Raw genomic sequence first — 19384 nt, 5'->3', positions numbered from 1 at the left:
CCTTCTTCTGGTCAAGTTGTGCCACAAACTTCTCTTCTCCCCAATCCTATTCAATACTTCCTCATTAGTTATGTGATCTACTCATCTCATCTTCAGCATTCTCCTTTATTTGTTTCATTTGTCACAGTAATAATTCGTGAGTGATAGCCCTGCAGGTGGCCGCGGATTTTCATTGATTGGCAGCAGCTCTTGTGTGCACCACGTGCCTCTCCCCACTCTCTGCTCTGGTGCGGTAGTGGGGGGTAGCGTGCTCACGCTGCTCCGTGCTCGCGCCTTGCTGCTCACAGTTTGCTCCGCAAGCACGTATGTTGTGAAGCCCTGTAGTAGGTGAATGTGCAATAGGGGTAAGGAATGAAAGACGAAGCTGCCTGGTAGAATTTTGCACAGAGCATAACTTAATCATAGCTAATACTTGGTTTAAGAATCATGAAAGAAGGTTGTATAGGTGGAAGAGGCCTAGAGACACTAGAAGGTTTCAGATATATAATGATAAGACACAGATTTAGGAACCAGGTTTTAAACTGTAAGACACTTCCAGGGGCAGAGGTGGACTGTGACCACAATTTACTGGTTATGAACTGTAGACTAAAACTGAAGAAACTGCAAAAAGGTAGGAATTTAAGGGGATGGGGCCTGGATAAACTAAAAGAACCAGAGGTTGTAGAGAGTTTTAGAGAGACCATTAGGGAACGATTGACAAGAATGGGGCAAAGTAATACAGTGGAAGAAGAATGGGTAGCTTTGAGAGATGAAATAGTGAAGGCAGCAGAGGATCAAGTAGGTAAAAAGATGAGGGGTAGTAGAAATCCTTGGGTAACAGAAGAGATACTGAATTTAAATGATGAGAGGAGGAAATATAAAAATGCAGTAAATGAAGCAGGCAAAAAGGGATACGAAAGTCTAAAAATGAGATCGACAGGAAGTGCAAAATGGCGAAGCGCGGATGGCTAGAGGACAAATGTAAGGATGTAGAGGCATATCTCACTAGGGAAATTAAAGAGACCTTTGAAGAAAAGAGAACCACTTATAGGAATATCAAGAGCTCAGATGGCAAACTAGTTCTAAGCAAAGAACGGAAAGCAAAAAGGTGGAATGAGTTTACAGACGGTCTATACAAGGGTGATGTACTGTAGAGCAACACTATGGAAATGAAAGAGGATGAAGATGAAATGGGAGATATGATACTGTGTGAAGAATTTGACAGAACACTGAAAGACCTGAGTCAAAACAAGGCCCTGGGAGTACACAACATTCCATTAGAACTTTTGATAGCCTTTGGAAAGCCAGCTATAAACTCTACCATCTGGTGAGCAAGATGTATGAGACAGGCAAAATACCTTCAGACTTCATGAAGAATATAACAATTCCAATCCCAAAGAAAGCAGGTGCTGACAGGTGTGAAAATTACTGAACTATCAGTTTAAGAAGTTACGGCTGCAAAATACTAACATGAATTCTTTACAGACAAATGGAAAAACTGGTAGAAGCTGACCTTCAGGAAGATCAGTTCAGATTCTGTAGAAACGTTGGAACACGTGAAGCAATACTGACCCTACAACATACCTTAAAAGATAGATTAATGAAAGGCAAAACCTCCATTTCTAGCATTTGCAGACCTGGGGAAAGCTTTTGACAATGTTAACTGGAATACTCTCTTTCAAATTCTGAAGGTGGCAGAGGTCAAATACAGGGGGGAAATTTACAATTTGTACAGAAACCAGATGGCAGTTATAAGACTCGAGGGGCATGAAAGGGAAGCAGTGGTTGGGAAGGGAGTGAGACAGGGTTGTAGCCTATTCTAAATGTTATTTAATCTGTGTATTGAGCAAGCAGTAAAGGAAACAAAAGAAAAATTTGAGGTAGGAATTAAAATCCACGGAGAAGAAATTCCAGCTTTCAGGTTTGACAACGATATTGTAATTCTGCCAGAGACAGCAAAGGACCTGGAAGAGCAGCTTAACAGAATTAACAGTGTCTTGAAAGGAGGATAAAAGATGAACATCAACAAATCCAAAACAAGGATAATGGAAGGTAGAATAATTAAATCAGGTGATGCTGAGGGAATTAGATTAGAAAATGAGACACTTAAAGTAGTAGATTAGTTCTGCTATTTGGGGAGCCAAATAACTGATGATTGTTGAAGTATAGAGGATATAAAATGTAGACTAGCAATGGCAAGAAAAGCGTTTCTGAAGAAGATAAATTTGTTAACATCGAGTATAGATTTAAGTTTCACGAAGTATTTTCTGAAAGTATTTGTATGGAGTGTAGCCATGTATGGAAGTGAAACATGGACGATAAATAGGTTAGACAAGAAGAGAAGCTCGTGAAATGTGGTGCTACAAGAGAATGCTGAAGATTAGATGGGTAGATCACATAACTAATGAGGAAGTACTGAGTACAACTGGGGAGAATAGGAATTTGTGGCACAACTTGACTAGAAGAAGGGATTGGTTGGTAGGAGATTCTGGGGCATCAAGGGATCACTAATTTAGTGTTGGAGGGAAGCGTGGAGGGGGAAAAATGATAGAGGGAGACATTAAGCAGATTCAGAAGGATGTAGGGTGCAGTAGTTACTTGGAGATGAAAACTTGGAGATGAAAACTCGGAGATGCACAGGATAGAGTAGCAGGGAGAACTACATCAAACCAGTCTTTGGACAGAAGATCACAACACAACACATCAATTAAGTGAAAATGTAGGTTGTTCAGTCAATAAAGTAACATTGGAGAATAGAAATCACAATACCTGTTTCTAAATTAGCACAAATGAAGTGACTTTTGATAACAAAAAAAGTGCAGGAGGGGAAAGAGAATGGTAGGGGGGGGGGGGCATCCGTGAGCAACAATGAGATCCAGAGTGAGTGTAAGAGTGTGTAACTAAGAGCAGCATGCTGGGACAACTTTCTGGACCACAATGGGTACACACATCACCACAAAAACAATTCACACATCTGTCTCTGACTGCCAAGTATTCTTGTGTGAGAGTTGTGTTTGTGTGAATACATGTGTAAGTTGTTTACTTCAGAAGAATGTCTTTTGGCATAAAGCTTACTTGTTTAGCAGTCTTTCTGATGTCCCTGTCTGTGACTCAGCATCTCCACTATATGGTGGGTAGTAGTCTATTCTTTTTCATAACACTGTCATTACTCTAACCTGGATTTTCCATTGTAATATTAAAAATAAATTTTACGTGCATACACAACACATGGTTTAAAAGAACTTACAAGGGCAAAAACACAATAAGACAGATTGATGGGAAAAACAGTATTATACTAAAGGTATAAAAATAATGAGAAAGATGAATGCATTGTTGCAACGTAGCTGCAACAAGCTGCTAAAAGCCCCACAATGACAGACTCAGAAAGTAATTATGAGTGCCTATCAAATCTGTTTAATGCTGTAAACTTTCATCATCAGCTTAATGTGTGAAGTTAGAAAGCAGCCCCCATTTTAGCAACATATTCAAGGATTTCTGAGACATGGTCTTGTAGCATAAGTGCACTATCTTACAATTCATGGAGGTGGGTCAGATCCAGAATGAATCTGTGTAACAGACTGATGGCTGTGGGCTGGTACATTGGCCAACTGGGTGCGGATTTTAGCTGGTTTCCCAGACTCGATTAGGCAAATACTGGGCTGGTACCTAACTTCCGCCTCAGACGATATGAAACACAAACAGTTAAAATACAATAATACGCAGAACAAACATGATTCACAGACAGATACTGAAGGACTTCCCTTCCTTAGGATACCTTGACAACTGTGATGTCAGGAAGGATATCTGGCACAAAGTTAAATTTTTAAAAACATTAAAAATTTGTCAGGTTCTGAAAACCAGGCTCCATACTTAACAGGGTAAATGCTAGGGGAAAGAAAGAAGAGATATATAAGAATTTCTGAAGGCATTTAAGTGAAAAATTACTGTCTTCAATAATCAGTTACCAATTTTTGTATGCAATTCCTTTTTGAGTTCTTCTATAGTACAATTTTTCTGCTGCAGTTCACGGCGCAAGTCTGCTTCAATGCGCCGCTCCCGCTCTAGTTCGAGTTGTAGCTTTCCGACAGCATCCCACTGCATGGCTAAATCAGAACTCAGCTGCTCAACTTGCTGAGCATATCGTCTTTCTGCTGCTGCCCGTTCTTCTTGTACTTTTCGGCCCTGCTCTTGCAGAAGGTCACGTAGTTTCTCATGCTGGCGGTCCAGCTCCTCTTTCAACCTACGTACTTCCATTTCTGCCTGCAAAATCAAGATTGAAATTATTTCACTTGAATTAATAAAACTATATTGCACAATAAACAGAGTGGGGTAAGTTAAACTGTGAGAATCAGATGTGAACTAGCAGTATAGAGTGATACAAATGTGAGCGAGAGCTCATTCAAATGGAAAAAACATGACACAATACTATGCCTGGTTTTCATTATCTTGAATGGAATAAATTGAAACTACAATGCTCATCACTGATAAGATAGTGTAGGAGGTGCTGGTAAACTTCATAATATGAAAAAGTGATTGGAAGTTTGTGCATTCCACTTGTCATTTGCACATTCATCCTGCTTATAGTTCTTCCTTTGTATGTAAATGGGACTGCATTGTTCAGAGAATTCCACCTACTAATGGCCCATTTCAACATCCTACAAGCCAAATTAATGTAACATCCATAACTTATACTTGTTATGCTTCACTGGTTGTTTAAAAATTTCAATGAGTTGTGATTCATTTTTGTATTTTTAAAATTTTCAGTAATTTATGACTGGCATTTAAAACATTTGTATGAAATAAAACAGCTGTGTTCAGCCATTTAAGAATACTAAATTCTTTGTTGGTTTATGAGTGTCACCTGAAATATGTTTGTACTAAATTTATGACTGTGATCTACATTAATATATTTTACCAATCACTGCAGCAGTATATTATTTCAGACAATATTTTCCTGAATTCAATTTCATTGTTATGCAGTTAACACTATGCCAGTAAATCCCTAATACTGTATAGAGTTGAACTCCCATGGATAAAACAACTTAAAACTTCTGATTACTTTACAGATGAGTTACTGTGTTAACATAACATATTTAAGCGTGTAAGAGAGGAAAAAGTTTGTTGGAAGCCACTAAGTTCTCTCATTATGAAACACTGGATAAATACATTCTGAGTAATTGGCCTTCCAGTTTAAGCAAAAGCTAGGTTTTCATGCATCTCAATGCTTATGCCATCATAGTCCCTGACCTATGTGTGTCAGTAAAAGTTATATTGACTCAATTGAAAAAGACTTTGAACTTTCCATTACCAAACTGCCAGAGCTTAATTTCATAGTTATTGACATATATAGAGCACCAAGTGGAAACCTGTCAGTCTTCATGAATAAACTACTTCTGCTGAACAGGACCAGTACACTAAATATGAAGATAGTGCTTTGTGGGGATGTCAATATTGATTTTTCAAAAGACAGCAGCAGCAGAGATGCTTTAATAAATATGACCAACACATTCAATATGATTCCCACAATGACCAAATATTCATCTCAGAAACAACTTACAGATTCACAAGCATAGTACTGGGCACAGGTTATAGTGATCATGAGGCACAGCTGCTGTGTATAAAAATGCCAAAAAGTAGTAGCAGTTCCAGAAAAGTAGTTGAAAAAAGAACCTTTTCTGAAGATAACATTAGACTTTTTAATCTCTTACTGGCGAAGGAAAACTGGGAAAGCATTGCCACTCAGAACAATGTTGATAGCATGTACATGAGTTTTCAGAGCATCTTTCTTCACTATTTTAATGTATCATTTCCAAAAGTAGTAAAAACAGTAAAACCAAACAATAATAAGCAATGGGTAAAGAAAGGCATAAAAATTTCCAGTGAGAGAAACAGATTTCTGCAGTACTCTTGTAAGAAATATAGAGTAACCCAAGACTTTGCAGATTATTTAAAAGCCTACAAAAGAATCTATGGTAGAGTAGTCAAAGAGGCAAAAATTATGTGGAATGACAAATTGATAAGAAACTCATCTAACAAAATGAGATCCACATGGAGAGTTATAAAGAAAGAAACTTGTAGCTCAGTGCCAAAGAAAAAGAATGTATCATTAACACTAGAAGGCTCAAAAGTCACAGACCCAAATTCAGTTGTGGAAAAATTCAATGAATACTTCACATCACTAGCTGAAGACCTCATTCAAGTACACTGTCAAGGACCAGTCCTAAGTTTCTCCAGCGAGTCAGTGATCTCGACTGCTTCTATGTATGTGTATGAAACAAACCCCAATGAAATTATAAGTAAAATTAAATCATTAAGCAATAAAATGTCAAGTGGTCTTGATGAAGTACCTGATTTCATATTAAAAACATGTGCTCACCACATAGCAAACCCCTTGGCAAAAATTTTCAACCTCTCTTTAAAAACTGGTGTATTCCCAGATATTTTTAAAATAGCAAAAATTTCACCACTGCTAAGAAAAGGTTCTTCTGAAAAAATATCAAACTACCGACCCGTGTCACAGTTAAGTCCCTTCTCAAAAATTCTAGAAAAACTCTTCTATGACAGGCTTTTAAGTTTCATAAATAAATATGCACCTCTTACAGTACAACATGGTTTTAGAAAGTGTAAATCTACACAGACAGCAAATTTCGAATTCTTAGACTGCATTTTAAAATCCCTTGATCAACATAAATTAGCTGCAGATATTTTTCTAGATCTATCAAAAGCCTTCAATGTCCTGGACCATATCATTCTGCTCGAAAAATTAGAAAGATGAGGAGTAAGAGGTGTAGCACATAGCTGGTTGTGTTCATACCTAAAAAAACTGCAGGCAGAAAGTATCACTTCAGTATGAATTCAACAAAATGAATAAAACAAGAAACAACTCCTTTCTTTCTAGTGAATTACCAATAAAAAATGGTGTACCACAGGACTCAATCTTAGGTCCACTACTCTTCTTGATTTATGTGGACGACTTGGTTGAATATATGAGTCCCACAAAAACTATCCTGAATGAGATTTTCACTCTACTGTGGAGTGTGCGCTGATATCAAACTTCCTGGCAGATAAAAACTGTGCGCTCAACCGAGACTCGAACTCGAGACCTTTGCCTTTCGCGGGCAAGTGCTCTACCATCTGAGCTACCGAAATGACTCACGCCCGGTACTCACAGCTTTACTTCTGCCAGTAACTCGTCTCCTACCTTACAAACTTTACAGAAGCTCTCCTGCGAACCTTGCAGAACTAGCACTCTTGAAAGAAAGGATACTGCGGAGACATGACTTAGACACAGCCTGCGGGATGTTTCCATAATGAGATTAACAATCTGCAGCAGAGTGTGCACTGATATGAAACTTCCTGGCAGATAAAAACTGTGTGCCCGACCGAGACTCGAACTCGGGACCTTTGCCTTTCGCGGGCAAGTGCTCAACCATCTGAGCTACCAAAGCACAACTCACACCCGGTACTCACAGCTTTACTTCTGCCAGTAACTCATCTCCTACTTTCCAAACTTTACAGAAGCTCTCCTGCGAACCTTGCAGAACTAGCACTCTTGAAAGAAAGGATACTGCGGAGACATGGCTTAGCCACAGCCTGGGGGATGTTTCCATAATGAGATTTTCACTCTGCAGTGGAGTGTGCGCTGATATGAAACTTCCTGGCAGATTAAAACTGTGTGCCCGACGAGGCTTGAACTCGGGACCTTTGCCTTTCGTGGGTAAGTGTTCTACCATCTGAGCTACTGAAGCACAACTCACGCCCAGTACTCATAGCTTTACTGGAAGGTAAAGTCAGACACACATATAAATAACTTGTGAAGAAAACTATCATCTGTGTGCTATGGCCTAAGAATTTTGAAGGCTACAACAAGCAAAACAACAGTACTTCAGGCATACTATACACAGTTCCACTCACTAATCAGATATGGGATCATTTTCTGGGGATACTCAATTCACAGTGTAAACGTTTTTAGAATGCAAAAAAGAGCTTTAAGAATAATTTGTGGCCTTAAAAAGATGGAGTCCTGTAAATCCCATTTTACTGAGCTTGGGGTCCTAAATGTTCCAAGTTTATTCATTTATGAAACTATCTTGTTCACTAGGGACTACCTCCTGAAAACAGGCAAACTGCTACAGAACAAAAGTGTACACAACTATAGTACCAGAAGGGGATCAAATATACCTCAAAAATATCACAGAACAACCACCTATCAGAGGAGCATAATTAACATTGGTGTAATACTACACAATAAGATACCAGAGGACATAAAAAATACTACTCATCCAATATTTAAAGCTAAACTAAAGGCATTTCTAATAAAGCACTGTTTCTATTCTGTCAGAGAATTTCTGAATAAGTAACAAAATTAATTGTAGTAGGTACCTAATTTTAATTGCTAATAATATGTATTATTGTAACTTATCCTTGACCTGTCCAATATCAATTGTACAATTTGTGCTATATGATAAAACTGGATCAATAAAAAATCAAATAAAATCAAATGATATTATTTCCAGGCACATTCAGTGGTATATGTGGATACTGCCTGCAAAACGTTTTGGGAACAGGGTTAGTAGTAACAAAGTAATAAACAAAAATGTTATGTCTGATGCTGCAATTTCACTGCATGAACAGTGAAAATGTAGCAAGTGATGCGGTTGTTTCTTTCCTTCATTTTGTAGTGGATGTCAGTGAGAAAGAATCCAAAAAAAGTTTGAAATTATATGTAAACTTTGTTGCAAGTCTCAAATACTGGATAAATATAGTTTGGATATTTCTACAGGATGAGTTATGCTACCTCAGGGCATATACACTTTTCCCACATATAATAATTGTCTTACTGAGTTAAAACTTTAATGTAAGAGTATACCTCTTACTGAGTAGATTATAACAGCATTTAAACTTTTTAAATTTGATCAATGCAAAATACTGAAAATCAAATTTTTGTTGTTCCTTGAAACAGTTAGGCAGTCAGCCTGGAACGGGGATCTTGTGCCATGAAATGGGTTAGCCATTTAATAATACCAATATTTAAAAAAAATCTTAACACTCTTTGACAAGTCATTAATCTAAAGTGTGATAAATTTTCAATAAAAAGATTGACAATCAGCACATGCTGTGCATTGAAGTTTGCATAGTAATCATAGCTCTTTCATTAAAGCATGTTTTTTCTTTCCTTTTTTTTGGTTGTGGCATTCAGTGTTACACGTCAATGTTGGTACATGAGTTACCTTATTTGTATAACTTAGGAATATACATTCACTGATCTTAATTACAACCAAAACTCAAAGAGAGCACAGTTTCCAGGCCTGAAAGAATGGGCTCAAATTCATGCAAAGCTTCTTTGACTTTGTTTCAACAACTGGAAGCTACTGCAAGTGTATATGCTGAGAGAACTATCCTGATAAATGTACCTGTATATTCCCACAGACTCTCAAGAAGACTGATTTACAACACATCCATCCACCTGATTGTGAGTAGCATGCCAGTAGCAGAATCAGATATTCAGTACAGGTGAAGCACTGTGAGGGAAGAGTGTAGCATACAACACCCAGTCTTCTTATCAACAAGTATGAAGTGTTGAGTGAAAGTGACAGTGAACCTGAACCAATACGATACACCTCTACTATTGAAATCCTACCACATCCCATGTCAGATTCAAGCAGATGCAGAAATAGAGGGGCCTCTTAACTGTCCTTAGTTCAAACATATTGCAAATAATGGTGGCCTCTGAAGAAATGGTAGCAAGGCATGAAGTGTAAAAGGCACCTATTGTATCCCCCTTGGATCCATCCACCACACAGACAGACGTGTACTGTGGGATGCCACCTGTCCGGCTACTGGCAACACCACTGTGGGAGATCACAGGAAAACAGTATTACAATAACAAAAGCACATTGAGTTGTTGTTAACTGCATCTCCCACAGCCACCTCAGTAACAAGTGGCACCAGCTTTGCTGCTAGCAGCACAAAAGTCACTGCAGTCAACAATGCCATCGCAGGCACTGATTCTTCCTTCACAGCTCATATGTCCACTGAATATAATGACAGTAATCATCCAATGGGTGGCTATAATGGATGCTGCCTGGCCATTCTGCACCAGCTTCACTTCGAGAGTTGCTCCAGGCCAAGTGACGACTGCATCCTCGCTAAGAGCTTCCAAATTGCTGGGACATCTCTTTTGGGCTGTCCTTGAGCTCTACCACTCTCCACCAATGCAGCTGCACCAGTGCCACCATTCTAAGAACTCTCCAAGCACAAAGTCAGTGACTTAACACAGTGCTGGAATCATGTAGTGTGGATTTGTGCCCAAATAACTGTGTTGTGTTCATTTTATGGGTATAAATAAAGTTAATTTATTCTTCCTAGCTCAAGTATCCCCTAGTGGATTTCATTGCATCAGTGATTTTTAGATTTTGTCATACTGTGTGTGCTCTAACAGTGTAGGTATCAATCTCTGTGCAATACTAAAGTTGCTATATTAAAACAAATAAGCCCTCTGTCACAAATGTTAAGTCAAAATTGATCAGGTTTCAAGACTACTATGAGCGTCGTCTTCAGAATTGAACTAACTGTTCTAAAACATATTAGGTATATAATACATTAATAAAATTAAAGTTTGTACTGACTGGAAAGAGGTGCAGTACTTACAAGTCACATTTTAAAAAATCTAAGCCAGAAAGGTGATGTCATGAATAGTTGTAAATAAGATGGCGAGCCGCTAAGGGCTGCTCGTACTTGAGTGAACGAGGGTTGCAACATATGGACAAGTTAATTGTTCTGTTGCATGTAGCAACTGTGTTGATACAGTTGGAGGCGGCGAGGTCATACTGAAGTGAGACCCTTGTTGCAACCCTTGTTCACTCAAGTATGAGCAACCCTTAGCAGCTTGCCATCTTATTTACAACTATTCATGACGTCGCCTTTCCGGCTTAGATTTTTTTAAAATGTGACTTGTAAGTACTGCACCTCTTTCCAGTCAGTACAAACTTTAATTATGAAGATGGTGTTCATAGTAGCGTCGAAACCTGGTCAATTTTGACTTAATATTTGTGACCGAGGGCTTATTTGTTCTAATATAATTCTGACACGGTCACTGAACCTTAGCAGCTATGTTCAAAGTTTTACTAAAGTTGCTGTTTTTTTCCTCTCTCTCATCACATATGTGAGTCTCACTTCAGTATGACCTCTTCACTCCAACTGTATCAACACAGTTGCTACATGCAACAGAATAACTAACTTGTCCAGATGTTAACCCAGGTGCCACTCCTGGTTTCTACTCGAGTCCTTCCTCTCATCATAAAGAGCTACACAACTGCCGTTGCTCCCAGTCAAGCCCAACAGCACTCTGCTGACATCTCACTGACACATCAGATTCTGGCCAAGCTTGTCAGCATCATGCCATTGTCCCTGGCCCTGTCACTACTGGCTCCTTTCATCCAGCCCTATTGCTGCTCTGATGTCAGGTTGAGCATCTGCAGAGCTGTCTCCTCTTCCGCCTCCACTTGCGAGTTTCAATGAGTCACCTTCTGTCAGTGGGGCAGCTACCTATGCCAAAGTCGCCTCAGCCACTGGCAAGGCCACCTCCTCTGATGGCGGAGCCACCTCCATTGCCAGGCCACATACAACACCCTCTCAATGCTACCGTCATGTCCTCTATTCCTATGGTTTCATTTTCTGCATTGCTTCCTTACTCTATTTCTTTTACATATCGTACTGTATCATCCTTGGTCGAGTCCACGCTCCTGTTTCATGTCCCTTCCGCTGGTCATACGAAGGGTTGTTCACAGAAGTTTCAGTGCAAAATACCGGGCCACACTTGGTCCAGTCGCTGTCACTGCATCTCAGCATTGGACATGCCTTTCTCAATGAAATTCCTGCCTGCCTGTTGTTTTTCAAGTTCCTGATTGTGGCAGCCTTTCCTGGTGGCTGCATCAGCACCCCACTGAGTGCCACACCGGCCCATCAGCATTGTCATGCCACAGGCAGCTGCCTTTGGTTGAGTGCCACCCCTCACCATCTGCCGCCACCAGCTCACTGGTCTCACAACACTCCTCTTGGCGGTTGCTGCATCACCTCTGAGTTGACTTCGCCACCTCTCTTTAAGGGGGATGGATATTGTATCCACCTGAGATCCAACTACCACATACACAGGTGAGTGCTGCAAGCTGCCTCCTCTTTGGCTACTAGCAACACCACTGCTGGAGATCGCAGTAAAATAGTAAGGTAGTAACCTAAGTGCACTGAGTTGCTGTCAAGTACATCTTTGAAAGCTGCCGTGGTAACACACGGTGCCAGCTTTGCCACTAGCAGCATGTTTGTCACCGCAACCAAAGCTGTAATAGCAGGCACCGATTCTTCCTCCAAAGATCATTTGCGTGCTGAATTTCATGGCAGTATCCTTCCGCCAGGGGGTTATAAAGGATGCTGCCTGGCCATTCTTCACCAGTTTCACATTGGGGGTCACTACAGGTCAAGCACCGACTTCATCCAGCTGGTCTCACAGCTGGAGCTCACTTTGTCCCAGTGCAGTTTTTTGCTCTGAGCCACATCTGAGTGTTTACTCTGCTTCTTGTCCGAATTCTCCACATTGGGCCCAATGTCAGCCCACCTGTAACCAATTAACGTGCATCTCAGCATTGCTACTGGGTTATGCTCAAGGCTTTCACAACCTTTATGATGGACCGCATCTCACTGCATTGTCTGCAGCAGCCTAGCTATCTCTGAACAGCTATGAACTTTGGCTTGCTGGGACCTCTCTTCTGGACTGTCCTTGTGCTCTTCTGCTCTCCACCAGTATGGCAGCACAAATGTCGCTCTTGTAAAACCTCTCCAAGGGCAACATCAGCGACTATTGGTGTGTTGGAACCCAGTAGTGCAGATTCAAATCCGAAAACTGCCTTGTTGTAGTCAGGTTACAAGTTTAAATAAAATTTGTTTATTCTTTTTTTACATGCACCACATCGATTGGAATGGCTCCTTCACCCACCACATAAAAGTACCCGTTAAGAGAAACGGTAACAAGTGCTGGCAAGGAAAACCACTTACACTAACAAGGGATGTATCCCGTTTGAATGGATAAAACTGAGTACAAATATGTTTACAGTATGAAGTTGTACCTGATCTACTACCCAAGGGGTTATTCATCTGTAAAACCCCACAGCTGAATACAATCAATCTTTAAAGCATAACGAATTCAAAGATCAGAGAAGCACAAGTCACTAATGAAATAATATCATGAAGCCTGGAGATATTAAAAGGTATCAGATAGATTACACAATGGTAAGGCAGAGATTTAGGAACCAGGTTTTAAATTCCAAGACATTTCCAGGGGCAGATGTGGACTCTGATCACCATCTATTGGTTATGACCTGTAAATTAGAACTGAAGAAACAGCAAAAAGGTGAAAATTTAAGGAGATGGGACATGGATAAACTAAAAGAACCAGAGGTTGTACAGAGTTTCGGGGAGAGCATAAGGGAGCAGTTGTCAGGAATGGGGGAAAGAAATACAGTAGAAGAAGAGTGGGTAGCTTTGAGGGATGAAGTAGTGAAGGCAGCAGAGGATCAAGTAGGTAAAAAGACAAGGGATAGTAGAAATCCTTGGCTAACAGAAGAAATATTGAATTTAATTGATGAAAGGAGAAAACATAAAAATGTAGTAAATGAAGCAGGCAAAGCAGACGTCTCAAAAATGAGATCGACAGGAAGTGCAAAATGGTTAAGCAGGGATGGCTAGAGAACAAATGTTGTGGTCTTCAGTCCAGAGACTAGTTTGATGCAGCTCTCCATGCTACTCTATCCTGTGCAAGCTTCTTCATCTCCCAGTACCCACTGCAATCTACATCCTTCTGATCTGCTTAGTGCAATCATCTCTTGGTCTCCCTATACGATTATTACCCTCCACGCTGCCCTCCAATACTAAATTGGTGATCCCTTGATGCCTCAGAACATGTCTACCAACCAATTCCTTCCTCTGGTCAAGTTGTACCACAAATTTCCCTTCTCCCCAAATCTATTCAGTACCTCCTCATTAGTTATGTGATCTACCCATCTAATCTTCAGCATTCTCATTCTTCTGTAGCACCACATTTTGAAAGCTTCTATTCTCTTCTTGTCTAAACTATTTATCGTCCATGTTTCACTTCCATACATGGCTACAATCCATTCAAATACTCTCAGAAACGACTTGCTATACTAGACGTTAGCAAATTTCTGTTCTTCAGAAATGCTTTTTTTTGCCATTGCCAGTCTACATATTGATTCCTCTCTACTTTGACCATCATAAGTTGTTTTGCTCCGCAAATAGCAGAACTCATCTAATACTTTAAGTGTCTCATTTTCTAATCTGATTCGCGGAGCATCACCTGATTTAATTAGACTACGTTCCATTATCCATGTTTTGGTTTTGTTGATGTTCATCTTATATCCTCTTTTCAAGACACTGTCCATTCTGTTCAACTGCTCTTCCAGGTCCTTTGCTGTCTCTGACAGAATTACAATCTCATCGGCAAACCTCAAAGTTTTTATTTCTTCTCAATGGATTTTAATTCCTCCCCCAAATTTTTCTTTTGTATCCTTTACTGCTCCCTCAATATACAGATTTAATAACATCAGGGATAGGCTAAAGCCCTGTCTCACTCCCTTCCCAACGACTGCTTCCCTTTCATGTTCCTCGACTCTTATAATTGCCATCTGGTTTCTGTACAAATTGTACATAGCCTTTTGCTCCTTGTACTTTATCCCTGCCACCTTCAGAATTTGAAAGAGAGTATTCCAGTCAACATTGTCAAAAGTTTTCTCTAAGTCTACAAATGCTAGAAATGTAGGTTTCCATTTCACTAATCTATCTTCTAAGGTAAGTGATAGGTTCAGTATTGCTGTGTTCCAAAATTTCTACGGAATCCAAACTGATCTTCCCCGAGATTGGCTTCTACCAGTTTTTCCATTCGTCTGTAAAGAATTCGCGTTAGTATTTTGCAGCTGTGACTTATTAAACTGATAGTTCGGTAATCTTCACATCTGTCCACACCTACTTTCTTTGGGATTGGAATTATTATAGTCTTCTTGAAGTCTGAGGATATTTCGCCTGTCTCATACCTCTTGCTCACCAGATGGTAGAGTTTTGTCAGGGCTGGCTATCCCAAGATTATCAGTAGTTCTAATGGAATGTTGTCTACTCCCGGGGCCTTGTTTCAACTTAGGTCTTTCAGTGGTCTGCCAAAATATCCACGCAGTATCATATCTCCCATTTCCTCTTCATCTACAGTCCTCTTCCATTTCCATAAAATTGCCCTCAAGTACATCACCCTTATATAGACCTCTTGCTCACCACCTTTCTGCTTTCCATTCTTTGCTCAGAACTGGGTTTCCATCTGAGCTCTTGATATTCATACAAGTGGTTCTCTTTACTCCAAAGGTCTCTTTAATTTTCCTGTAGGCTGTATCTATCTTACCCCTAGTGAGATATGCCTCTACATTCTTACATTTGTCCTCTAGCCATCCCTGCTTAGCCATTTTGCACCTCCCGTCGATCTCATTTTTGAGATGTTTGTGATCCTTTTTGCCTGCTTCATTTACTGCATTTTTATATTTTCTCCTTTTATCAATGAAATTCAGTATCTCTTCTGTTACCCAAGGATTTCTATTAGTCCTCGTCTTTTTACCTACTTGATCCTCTGCTGCCTTCACTATTTCATCTCTCAAAGCTACCCATTCTTCTTCTACTATATTTCTTTCCCCCATTCTTGTCAATCGTTCCATAATACTCTCCTTGAAACTCTCTACAACCTCTGACATTTGCTATAAACAATATAACACAGTTCCACAAGCTGTATATACCTGTCCATATTTTGCAAACTAGGAGATGCTGTGTTGTGGAATGTTCTTCCTTTATTCATCATCAAAGTGCAAAATGAAGAGTTTCAATAAAATGATTAAATCGCAATGAAGTGGAACAGTATGCATAGCTGACAAAGGCAACATGCGGACATGCTACACTGTCTTCAGTGTATCCTCACTGCAATAGTATAACATCAAAAGCCACAGTGACCACACTATAAAATGATGTGAAATGAATATCATCTTTGTATGAGGAGCTTTGTCACATGTATGTTAATATAGGTCATTGCAGAAAGATAGTTGTAAGTTACAGAGCGAAGGCAGATGACAATGTGATCTGTGGTTTGTCAGTTCACAAGTGTACAAAATCAACAAGACATATACAACATAGTTTGTACTGTCTAAAGAAATATACATCCAGAGGTTGGCAATATTTAGTTGTCTTTGGTGGCAGTATCTATAACATAATATTCTTCTTGGGAAAACATTCTTCTATCAGACTGCAATCTTTGTGCCCAAACCATGAATCAGAAAGTAATACAGCATTCTCACCAATGTGCTCTCAAAGGACCAAACTGCAAAAGCTTTCCATGTGCTCTTTGGTCATTATGCCACTTTTGCTCATTTCAATATGGTTGGCCTATGGACATGCTGCTGCTAGTTTCTTTGCAACCTGTGGATGAAATCTCCCCTGTGTTTTCTGCAAACTAATATAAAGCTTGTTCACTAATTTACCATCCATTGACACAGCCACATCCATTGTGTAACTGTGCATGGCAGGATGAATGGGTTACATCACACCAGCTGTTGATTTTTCACCTCTGTGTGATAGTACTGAAGATGATGATAGTCAATAAGAGAAATTAGTTCTAGTCACCATGCCATAAAACTAGAGCTGTCGACAGGACAATTTTGTCCTGTAGAAAAATTTTAGCCCCTCTTTTTCTTTTAAGTGTTTTAGGAGGTGGATGAGACTCCATGAGTTTTAATATTTCTTGGCCTAGTTAATTTTGAAATAAAAGTCAACATAACAATTCCATAAACAATTTCATAGTTTCTGGAAATAAATTAAAAAAGAAAAAAAAAAGATAGCCTAGAACCACTGATGTGACATTTGTGTCCCTTTGAATAAATTAGACATTGTTGATTGCTGTACATTGTTGGTAGCCTTTATTGCATCTGCTAATATAATGCAGATATGAAACTAAGTGTGGCATCATTCACTGGATAAAGATTGATACAAATAAAACAAACAGGCAGTGTGAAATAGAGCAGCATGGCTCAGTCTGACAGATGAGTGGGGAAATTGAATCTGAAGAAGTACGTGAAGGCAGTATTTCAGCTGATTCTGAGTGTGATGCAAAACAAAGAACAGCAGTGAGCTCAGGTGAGTCAGAGGGCAGTGATCAACATTCTAATGAATGATAGTAAGAAATAAAATATTTTAGATTGTATGTTTTTGAAGCTTCCTGGCAGATTAAAACTGTGTGCTACACTGAGACCCGCACTCGGGATCTTTGCCTTTAGCGGGCAAGTGTTCTACCAACTGAGCTTATTTTATTGGTGAATCTCTTCTCAAAGTTATTCATAAATGCTCTGAAACAGAAGCGAGTACAGCACTACCGCTAGAGTGACTTGATGCATTTCTTGCTTTTCCCTATAGTAGGAATGGAATGCCATTGAATCTGAAGGAAGAGAAGTGGAACTTTTTTGGTCACAGAAATAGGGAATACAGTTTTGCAAGTTTGTGATAGAACATAATCACTTCATAGAAATTATAAGGTTCCAGCTGACACAGTTGAAGAGATATATGGAAGAGGGTCACAGTAAAATGTCAAAACATGTACATTCCTTTTCCATATATTTGTGTTGATGAGCAATAAGCCTAGTTCCTATACACGTGTGATGCCGGGTTACTCATTTTATGGCTTCAAAACCCATCAAGTTGGATGGCTGTCAAAAAGATTCCAAATATACGTTAAATGCTTTCCCATGTCTGTGTAAAGATGAGACTTATCCTGGAGGTGAATGTCTTAGGGATTTTATAGTAATGAAACTTGTACACGCAAATCTAAATAAAGCAAGAAATTTTAAGTGTAAAAACATCTTCACATCACTTTCACTAGCATGATATCTGAAACAAACCAGACTAGCTTGCTCAGTACAATAAACAAAATTAGAAGGGAAGAGTCTAAGTGCATGAAGAAAGCTCGTAAGAACATACACCAAACTGCAACTTACAAAAACAATAACATGATCCTCACAGTGTATCACGGAAAAACAGGAATGATTGTAATAATTCTCAGTTTCTTGCCTCCAGATTTACAAATTGGAACTGACACAGACTCAGAGCCTGACAGTGAAATGTTACAATGATGCTACATATGGCATAAATGTTGTTGACCAGATGGCTCACAAACACTCAGTGAAAGGTGGTGAAAGAATGTGGCCTATTCATATTTTTATAATATTCTAGATTTAACTGACATCAATGCTTGGGTAATCTATAGTGTTGTAACAGCTCAAAATTAAAAGACGAGATTTCATTCTCAAGCTCATGGTGGGACTTGCCAAAGATTATACAGAAACCAGGGCCAGTCTACAAGAAATATTCTCTTACAGTTTCCTACATCCCCGCAGATCAGAAAGCTTGATGTACAGCCAATAATGATATGCAGGCATCTAAAAGGAACACCATGAAGAAAATTATTGCATATTTGTGGAGAGCTGTTTCGAGGGTACAGGTTATGTACGTTTCTGTACTTCCACTTTCCATCCTGTTTCGTGTCCCTGATTGATGTCTCAATCAGCTGCTGTTTAGTGCATTGCTTTCACTCAGTTCCAAACAGTGTTCTGCTACACAATGTTGTATTTTCATTCAGGACTAAATTTTCCTGAATTATTGCTTTTTGTATGTGATAGTTCTCCTCTATTGTGAGTTGAAGAGATATATGTTGTATTTTCATTCAGGACTCAATTTTCCTGAATTATTACTTTTTGTATGTGATAGTTCTCCTCTATTGTGAGTTTTTGATAGAGACTGTTGCTTTCTCTGAGGATCTTCAGGTCAGTCTCCATGTTTTTTGGGTGTTAGTTTTCTTGTATTAGATGGATTGCAAAAGTGGAGTGTGTACTATCACTTCTTAAGGCTCTGAGGTGTTCAGAGTGCCTCATTTTGAAATTTCTGCATGTTTGGCCTATGAAGACCGACTGACATGAACTGCAGGTTAAACGATATATTCCAGATTTGGAGAATTTGTCTGGCGAGGTGTTCTTAGGCCTTGGCTGCTTCTGTACTGTATTATTTGTGGGGAATGATATTTGTAGCCCTTGTTTCTACAATATGTTTCCCACCCTGTGTACATTTTTGTTACTGTATGTTAGTGTGTGCCATGCTGAACTCTTTGTAGGATGTTCCTGCTATCCTGTGTTTGTCTGGAGCGTGTGTTGTGGGTCCTGTGTCTTGGTTGGTGATTTGTTGATGGTTTGTTCTCTTTTAATTTGTTTTTTAATTTTGTTGTTCAGTTTGACTATCATTTGTGTGTTGTACTAATTCTCCCTGGTTA

The 19384-nt window shown here is 39.4% G+C and overlaps 1 protein-coding gene across 13 annotated transcripts in view; it reads right to left on the bottom strand.

Annotated features, from left to right (window-relative positions):
* Positions 1–19384, bottom strand: part of LOC126337032 (serologically defined colon cancer antigen 8 homolog) — a 285601-nt gene that overhangs the window by 128621 nt on the left and 137596 nt on the right. For all 13 annotated transcript variants that reach the window (XM_050001319.1, XM_050001324.1, XM_050001330.1 and 10 more), the window contains exon 7: positions 3945–4239. In XM_050001319.1, the coding sequence (XP_049857276.1) occupies positions 3945–4239 (295 nt within the window). The remainder of the gene's footprint in view (positions 1–3944; positions 4240–19384) is intronic.

Source organism: Schistocerca gregaria, chromosome 2 (genome assembly GCF_023897955.1).
Source record: "Schistocerca gregaria isolate iqSchGreg1 chromosome 2, iqSchGreg1.2, whole genome shotgun sequence".
Taxonomy (NCBI): Eukaryota; Metazoa; Arthropoda; class Insecta; order Orthoptera; family Acrididae; genus Schistocerca; species Schistocerca gregaria.
The sequence above is the reverse complement of the archived record's forward strand: the minus strand, read 5'-3'. Positions and strand labels throughout refer to the sequence as shown.